The sequence below is a fragment of the Lynx rufus genome, unplaced genomic scaffold (genome assembly GCF_022079265.1).
Source record: "Lynx rufus isolate CCGP_SWC_20201006 ecotype Redwood Valley unplaced genomic scaffold, mLynRuf1.p SCAF_22, whole genome shotgun sequence".
Classification (NCBI taxonomy): domain Eukaryota; kingdom Metazoa; phylum Chordata; class Mammalia; order Carnivora; family Felidae; genus Lynx; species Lynx rufus.
The window spans coordinates 5,725,694-5,735,038 of NW_025814837.1; the positions used below are offsets into that span (position 1 = coordinate 5,725,694).

Genomic DNA, 9,345 nt, shown 5'->3' on the forward strand with positions numbered 1-9,345 from the left:
TTTTAAGCTGTCATCATTTGTGAGTTACTACAAAATAGTGGGAGTAGGATACTAAGCAAGTAAAAAGTAAAAGAAATGGTCATTCTGTTTATAGGCTCCTCTAGCAGGCTCACACATTAGGAAAGCATCCAGGAAAAGCATTATCCTTCTAGTATACTTCTATACATAGGCAAGTTGACAGCACTAAAAACCTGAATTAGTAAACCTCAAGCTAAAGACCTCAGATGAGAAATCCAGAGTAAAAGCCTCCAGCCTCTGTTGAAGCAGCTATTATCTGCCCCTGCCCCCAACAGCAGTTCAGGCCCTGGCTTAGGGACTGTAGACAAGGCCGAGCCCTCTTCTAGTAGCTCTCTGCCTGGTAGGGGTGAGAAGATACAGACGTCAGGATTTTGCCCCTGGAGAAAAGAGGGGCCATCTTTGCAAAGTAGCCTTCCATCTACATATTGGGTTATGGGAAGGTGTGGTACAAGAGGAGTTGTGAGGTAAAGGAAGCATCCAGGCAAAGACACACAGTAAAGTTACACCATGGGAAAGTGCAACTGATTTGGAAGGAGTGACAGATAACTTCAGTTCATTGGGCTGCCTGGTTCATCTTGTGGATGGGGAGGAGATGAAGCCAGAGGCCAGTTGTTCCCCTTCATGCAGAGCTTGGCAGGAGTTTGACAGTGTGAAGTCAAGGTTGTTCAATAGAAGAATGGCAGAATTGAGATGCAAGTGTATGTGACCACAAGCAGTCTTGGAAAAGGAAGAGGCTGGAGGGTTGGGGCCACTTAGGGAGACATTAAGTCCATTAGACAGGAGATGCACTAGATTAGAGGTCTGCAGTAGGAAGAGTGGAGTGTCAGAAGCAAATGAGGTGGGAGCTGGTGCGATAGTGCCTGCTTCAGTTCAGCCGGGACCTCTCGCAGCAGCACAGGTGGGATCCAGGACGGGTGCTAGTTGGGCTCCTCCGTAGTGGCTGCTCACAGCCCCTCAGATTCCTGATGGAGACCTCTTCAGAAGACCAGAGCCATTCAGAGTCTGCTTCCATCAGGAAAGCTGAGATCACAGTATGTCCCACTGGAGCAGGGGTGGCTGAATGGAGAGCCTGAGTGCACAGAAGGCCAGTGCCAAGCACACAGGGCAGTCGGCTGACTGATCAGGAATCTGTAAAAAACAATACCGATGAAATGCCTAACAGTGGCCACTGGAGCATAGGCCTGGGAGGTTGGGGGGAGGGAACTTTAATTTTACATCCTTGAAGTATTGGAATTTTTTTTTTTTTTTTGACGTTACAGATAAAAGGAGAAAAGTGTGGGGTGCCTGGGTGGCTCAGTCGGTTGGGCGTCCGACTACAGCTCAGGTCATGATCTTGCAGTCCGTGACTTCGAGCCCCACATGGGGCTCTGTGTTGACAGCTCGGAACCTAGAGCCTGCTTCGGATTCTGTGTCTCCCCTCTCTCTCTGCCCCTCCCCTGCTCACGCTCTGTCTCTCTCTCTCAAAAATAAAAGATTTAAAAAAAAAAAAAAAAAGGAGAAAAGTGTTACACCATGCATTCGTTTCTTTTGTCTGCTATTTCAGCATTGGCGCAAGACGCTGAGATTTGGTTCCTGGACAGAGCGTTATACTGGCATTTTCTCACAGATACCTTTACCGCTTACTATCGCCTGCTCATCACACACCTGGGCCTGCCACAGTGGCAGTACGCCTTCACCAGCTACGGCATTAGCCCACAGGCCAAGGTAAGGGAGGGACACCTATCATCTCAAACTGGACTATCAGAATCTACTGAGATGCTTACGTTGTAGATTCTCAGTTTCCCTGTCTGATTCAGAAGACCCGGGATGGAGCCCAAGAACCTGCATCTTCATAATGCAAGGCAGATGATTCCAGTGTAGGTAGACAGCCTCACTTTATACTGAACTAAGTGGTTCCCAAACTTGATTGATCCTCAGGATCACCTGGGAGTTTACTTTCTAATTAAATTTTATTGAGGGCTTAGGTCAAGTTGTTTTGCATAGTATGTAGATACAGGAAAAGTGAAAAGTCAGTCTCTTACTCCCAGATTCTCCAGCCTCCCAGCCTTCCCCAGAGGCAGCCACTGTTCCCCTTTTCTTGTGCCTTTCACAGGACACTTTACTGCCTAGAAAGTATGCATGCATGCATACGATTTTTGGTTCCTTTTTTTCTAAATCACAACTGCAATAATACACCTTTCACATCGTTCTGCAACCTTCTTTTCACTTAACATTCCATCTTGGAGCTCACTTCCTACAGTACATACAGAGCTGTCCTTTTTAGTGATACAGAATATTCCACTGTATGGATGTGCCTCGTTTATATTACACATCTGGGCAACACTTCAAACATATGATCGCCAGGTAATGCTCATATGCCGCCTGGTGTGCCCGGAAGAACTTAGGCTGGGTGGCAATAAATGAGGGATTCAGCTCCATGTATGTATTCATCTGGTGGGCCCCACTTTGCTCAAATGTCGCATAACAGCATCATCCAGTCAACCCTGTGACATCAATAAATGTGATGCTCTTTGCCCAGAAGGGGAAGACAGTACCAACAGGCACCTGCCTTCAGCCAAGGCCTGCTACTGGCCTCTGTTATGCACCTTCCGTGTGAGGAAGGCACTGCCCAGTCTACCTGATGGGCAGTGGCTGGTTTGAGGACAGAACAATTAGAAGAACACTGATGATCTGGGACCTAACATCCCACACTCAGGGCTCACTAGATCAGAAGGAAGGATGTTTACTTACATTCTTAGTCCTCGCGCTGCATTTATTGTAAAGGTTATGAGACCTCCTGAAGCAATGTGTGTGCCATCACTTTCACTTAAAGGAAGTACTAACAGATTTTCAAGGCAGTTTTTCAGAAAGCCATTTGCTCTCTTTGCCCCATCTCCCCAGCCCTCTGTCCCCTGGGTCCCCACTAAAAAGCATAAACAGTGGCATTTCTCCTTTGAATTGTGACCGCTTTCCCAATTCTGCCTTACAGCAATGGTTCAACATGTATAAACCCATCACCTACAACACAAACCTACTCGCAGAAGAGACCAACTCCTTCGTGAACAAGCTGGATCCCAGCAAAGTGTTCAAGAGCAAGAACAAGACCTTAAGCCCCAAAAAGAAAGGGCCTGTCCAGCCTGCAGGTGGCCAGAAAGGGCCCTCAGGTCCTCCTTCCACCTCTAAATCCTCTTTTAGTCCTGGAAACCCTGTCCGCAAATGAGCACCTCCACATCCCTGCCAGCCCCACAGCGATGATTTCCATGCACAGATGGCCCAAGCCTCCGATTCTGTGTGTGGCACCACAGGCCTCTTTGTCGTCTAAGTGAGCCAAATCCTAGTCTTTTTACTCCTGTTGGCATTAGCCAGGAGTTCAAGGGCATTCTCAGGTCTCCCCCAGAGTCCTTTCCTCACCCCCAGCCTCCAAAAGCTGTGGAGAGCTTCAGAACTTACTAAGTAGCTAAATAATCTGTTCAGGGCTTTCCCCTCTCCCCACCCCCACTCCTCTGCATCCCTCAGCCGTGATTAGAGAAGGCCCCCTGAGGAAATCGCTGGTTTTGACCCATGAGACATTAGAACTGTATTCTTCAGTTAGTAACCACTAGCCACATGTGGCTGTTTATATGAAAAATTCAGTTCCTCAATTGCATTAGCCATGTTGTGAGTATTCATATGACTAGTAGATTCCGTATTAGACAACACAGAGATAATGGAACATTTCCATCATCACAGAAAGTTCTGTTGGGCAGCACTGCGTTAGAATATTTTCATGCTGCCCTTTCTTGGTTCATTTTTGTTAGAAAATGTGGATACCTTAATTTGATGGGTCATAATGGTCCATGAAAATTCTTGAGGATACAATTGTACATGTTCTTTTTATTTTTCATAAGTAATTCTCTGCTCCCTTTTCAGATTGCTATAATTTTTTTTTAAGAGGAAGTGATCTGCTGTACTTGAACCGTTTAAAAACAAAAACTCCCAAGTATTGTCTACAGGACTCTTCATAAAGAATTTTGGTAAAACCACTGTTGACAAGAGCTTTCCACCTGCTCTGCCTTCTAACTGCTTCCAACAATTCATGGAGTGGCAGAAAGGGACAAAGAGGGACCAAGCTGTCAAGGATGAGAGCTGAAGTCTTAGTCTTTTAGAAATATTTTTCTTCCAAAACCGATCAAACCAAAGGGAGAACCAATAGCACCAGATAAGTGATTCCAGCCTGTGGCTGCTACTCCAAAACAAGTCAGGGTCAGAAGGGGATTGAGAAGTCCTGTCATCCTCTCCTGTGGCAAGCACCCTTCCTCTAGTGCTTGTTGAGTCCCCTGAGGTACTTTGAAGTCAGGCCTGGCCCCGTTCTGCTTTCCACAGGTGAGGCAGCAGAAGACCCAGGAGGGCAGCAGAGCCCTTCACATCAGCAGGAGCCCTCTTAGGATATAGCAGAGGATGGGGGTTCTGGTGAGGAAAGGAGAGCATGAAGACTTGGGCAGCTAGCTGATGTGTAGGACCCAGCACAGAAGATGTCCAGAAATTAGGAAAATAGTACCATTAAAGGCACTGAAATGTTCTCCCTTTCTTCCATGGTCTCTCACATCTTGTTATGGTGGATTTTTATTTTCTACTTAATACTGTTCTAAGTAACAAAAAATTTAAATTCTAAATTATTAGCATTAACTTTATTCATCTTTGTATTATGCAATTCCAGTTTTAAACTACAACTAGAAGGGCAGTGAACTCATGTAGAATCATCAAAATTAGATAATTTGCATTTCATAGTTTATGTGCACATATTGTACGTATATGTATTTTGTCCTTACTAGAACACTGGAAACACTGCCAAAACAAAACAAAACAAAAAAACCTATCTCAATTATTCACTTCTCCGTATGTACACATTCTTATTCTTTCAGCTTACTAATGAGTAAGGAAGGACTGAAAGAACTATGGGCTGCCTTTTGTTTTTCGTTTTTTCTTGTCATCATACTCAGCATAAGTGGATGGCTAATGAAGTGAGTAAATGGCTAATGACATGAGTACAATAAAAACTTTAAAAAAAAAGTAACATGAGTAAAAAAGGATATGACAGGGTTCCATGGTCATTCATGCTGCTTAGAATGCTATTACCTTCTTTTTGCGTTCAAATCAAAGTCTGGTTTAAATAGTGTGGCCTCTTAGGGCTCTCGGGGCCCCACTTAGTTGTAGGAATGACTTGCTTATATTTACTTTGCATCTCCTCTCAACTCCTGCATCACGGGTCTGCTGGAATTTTGTGCATACAGACATCACGAAGGCTCTGAGTGGGTTGGTGAGGAACAGTGGGCACATACTGCCCTTACAAAACACAAGTTCAGAAACAACATTAAGAACTTCAGACAACAGGAGAGCATTAAACCAAGGGTGTGGCCCATTGAGTGCAGGGCCCTCTGTGCTGCTGCCCTGGTAAAGGAAGGTAGGAGCATTCCTGGGGAAAGACTTCAGACAACATGTAAGCTGAGTGTGCTACATGGGAGATAAAATGGCAGTAGGCTCTATAAATCAGTTGCCCAAGAAAAAGACACTATGCTGGAATCACAAAATGAGAATGAATGGCAGGATGCCATATAATGCATTGATGTAGTTAAGATTGTGCTTAAAGTACCACATCATCACACTGCTTGAGTCCTATAGCAGGGAAGGACCCAAACCAAGGATATTATGACTTGCATATAATAATCCATAGAATCCCTTGAAGCTGTGCTCCCCAAACTTGAACATGCATCAGTGTCACTGGAGTTGGAAGGAGTCACTAGGAGAGAAGACACTCAAATCCCTTTCCAGACCCACTAAATCAAAATTGCAAGGAAATACAGACATCAGGACTTGTAGTCAGCTGGAATTCTGACAATAATGCTTACCGAGTCTGAAACTTTCTACTTAATGAGTCTAGGTGGTTGTGTCTTCCTTGCATGGAAAAGAACTTCAAGTCTGTTTTTAATCTAGTAAAGCATGTACAATGATTAGAACAGAAGGACCAAGGGACCCTGTGTGAACTATGTATTTTTTTAACTTTTTATTAAGGAGAATTGTAAACATTTACCAAGATATGCAGAATAATGAATCCCATGTACACATCACTTGGTCTCAACAATTCTTATGACCAAGCATGTTTATCTATATATCTAGTCTTTACCCTTCCAATTTTAATTTTTTTACATAATTCTAAGTTACAGTTTTTTGCATTACATTTTCACAATTCCTCTAAGGATTATGATATATATTGTTTTCTATTCAATACGGTATCCACTCACATGGCATCCCTAGTAGCCGTATTTGTGTAGAATTCGGTCCCCCTCCCCCACCCTTGATCACAGGTGACTGGACAGTGGGTAGATACCAATTTAAATTGACTACACTCTAACCCTTGGGGTCTTGTGATGCATTTTCTTCTTTGGTTTAAGCTAACCCAGACTGCATTGTTTTTCTAGCTAAGCATTCCCTGGCTAGTCCACAGCCTCCATTATGGAGCTATTGTGAAGATTAAATCAGACAATAGATGAGAACTCAGAATAGTCTTTTTCCCTTCTTCCTTTATAATATGACTCCAACCTTTCTTCCCAGCCATTAACTTTCTACATGCACCATCTGGCTCTGCCTCCTGATCCACTCACTTTCCTTCTAAAACACTACCATGGTTCTCCTTCCATGACTATATAGTTTCCTACCTGCCAGTGCTGGCCAGATGTCCCTGCTCTTCCTCCCAAGGCTCTGTTCCAGTCTCCTCCACGTCGGAGCTCTCCATGAAGCCCTAGTCCACCAGGAGAGCCCTCTCCGGAGTGGAACGCCACATGCCAGTACCACTCAAGTAATCTCAGGTCATCTTGCCTCGTTTCCTGTCTTTGGTGGTTGTTGAGACAGGGACTGTGTTACTGAGGGAAGCCATGCTGCTTGGTGTGCAACTCCGTGAACCATTAAAAAGGATTGAACTTCAGTTAATACATGATTTTGTGCTAAAATATTGAGTTACCTCATATTTAAATCAGGATAGACCAGTGGGAACAGACAACCAAGCAAAGCAAGTTAAAAAAAAAAGTGCAAATGCTAATTTATTTCAATGCTTATGCAAATTGTGAAAAGGCAGCTACTACTTTAGAGGCCGGACACTCCAGTTCAGCTCATAGACCGCTTCTGTCAGAAGACCTGGCCATCACGAAGTCTGTTGCTGATACACTGCAAAGGTTTTGGCATCCAAACAGTATCTCCCAGACTGCCTCTTGCCACTCACTGGCTGTGGCTGAAAATCTTTTACCAATGTGCCTTGGTTTGTAGTTTCAGAAATGTAGTCTTTGTGATTACCCATTCTTAAGTTTTTTTTTACATCACCTAGTCCCCAGGCCTTGCCCAGTACCTTCCCTTGGTACATGTAGCACACAGAATGAAAGACCATCTAACTGGTGGTCTTCAGTATCCAACCGGCTAGTTTGACATGGATAAAACCTGTTGTGAGCAGACTTCCAGATGATACGGGTGAGATGCAGTAGTGAGGACCAGCCAGAGGGCGACAGGGTGAAGACAGGCACCACAGGAACTGAAGCGGTGCTTTATAAAGCTTTATTGCAAAAGTGGGTTTAGCAGTTGTCAGAGATGGGTGTGTTGGGCCACAGCATGTATGACAAGTTCATACAGCTCCGATGTAGACTCAGAGGAGAGTGTGCATCTAGGCAGATCTGTCAGGGGACCACACTGAATACCAATCACATGGCATTCTCTGAGGACAAGAAATCCCAAGGCTTGGAACACAACGTGGGCAGTGGGTAGACCTAGATCTGTAGACGCTGTTTGAAGTTTTTGGAGTAAACATAGTCCAAAGCAGTTTTACACGTAAATTTTACAAAAATTCTCCTTTATATAAAATGAGTATATAGAGTATATATATACAAATGTGTTTTCTCTCATATCCGTGCTCTTTAATACACTAGTGATTAACCACATGTAGCCATTTAAATTTAAAATTCCACTCCTCATGTCTCTACCCACATAGGTTGAGTAACCACGTTCGTCTAGTGGCTACCACACAGAATGGGGTATAGAAATTTCTGCCACCACAGGAAGTTCTCCAGAGCAGCCCTGTCCTAGACCACGCATGACTTATTTTCACCTTACGATTCACAGAATGATTTTGCCGCAAAGCCCCTTTATACCGTACTCTGCTCTGCGCACATTACCTGGAGACACTTTAAGACACAGCATCCTCACATCCTTTCCTACTTTGTATGCTCTTTTTATAACTCCTGGCTCACGGTGAACACCAGGGATGCGCCAGCATGCCACTGCACACCCTGGAAAGGGGGCTGTTGCCCTGGCTGCACAGTGGACTGTGCACCTTCTGGGCTTTGCCTCACGTGCTGGTCAAAGGGCCCAGGGCAGCTCAGCCTCTCAGCGTCTACACAGCGTCTGTCCCCGAAAGCGGATGGAAACGAAAGAGCAGGTTTCTGCATCTTTGAACAGCTCATCTCTGCCCTTACAGGGAACAGGTGGGCCTGATTTGAGAACACTCTCCTGAGCCCAGAAATAAGAAACGTTTCTCAAAGTACCTGCCATTATTTTGGAGATCGGTTACCTCTTCACAGCAGAAAGCCTGGCAAAGGATAGCTTGGAGACCAACCAGAGCAGGGACACAGACAGCCCTCAGAATTCTTAGTTCAAGTCCAACCAAGGGATCAAAAGTTGCAAATGAGGGATCATCTATTCGGGACAAGATTAAACCTCTGGAAAAACTGCTTACCTTTACCACAGCTCCAGTTCCCAACTGTCCACTTTTAAACTTTGTAAATAAGGTTATCCCTTGGGATAGAGGTGGAGGCATAGATTGCATTTATGTGTCTGGAGGTTCCTGAGGCACATCTCCCATGGATAGCTCTAGACCATGGCCACACACAGGTTCTAGAACAGAGTATTGGGATTCCAGAATATAGCCTTATTGAGCAACTTTACTAAGAACTATTTTCCTTTACTGATTCTAAAACACTACTGTGGCCTTAATTATTATCTCCACAAATTATATTTTAGACCATTTTTTTTAATGGGGAAAAGTATTAATCCATTAAAAGCAGGAAGAATTCAGTCAAGTACAAGACATTTAAAAATTTGTCTTAATACATCATTTTTTCATAAATATAACCTTATAAAGTTTAATTTAACCCAATCCTTGGTTGGTTTAGGAAGCTGTCGATCTCGGGGTGCCAATTTCAGATGGCTCAGTCAGTTAAGCTTCCAACTTCGACTCAGGTCATGATCCTGCTATTGGTTCGAGCCCCGTGTCGGGCTCTGTTCTGGCAGCCCAGAGCCTGGAGCCTACTTTGGATTCTGTGTCTCCCTCTC

At 44.3% G+C, this 9,345-nt stretch overlaps 1 protein-coding gene across 2 annotated transcripts in view; it reads left to right on the forward strand.

Moving 5' to 3' along the window:
• Positions 1–5,066, forward strand: part of TPGS2 (tubulin polyglutamylase complex subunit 2) — a 69,877-nt gene extending 64,811 nt beyond the window's left edge. For both annotated transcript variants that reach the window (XM_047086943.1, XM_047086942.1), the window contains 2 exons: positions 1,562–1,722; positions 2,987–5,066. In XM_047086943.1, coding sequence (XP_046942899.1) covers positions 1,562–1,722; positions 2,987–3,217 — 392 coding nt within the window. In that variant the 3' untranslated portion in view covers positions 3,218–5,066. The remainder of the gene's footprint in view (positions 1–1,561; positions 1,723–2,986) is intronic.
• Positions 5,067–9,345: the final 4,279 nt, after the last annotated feature.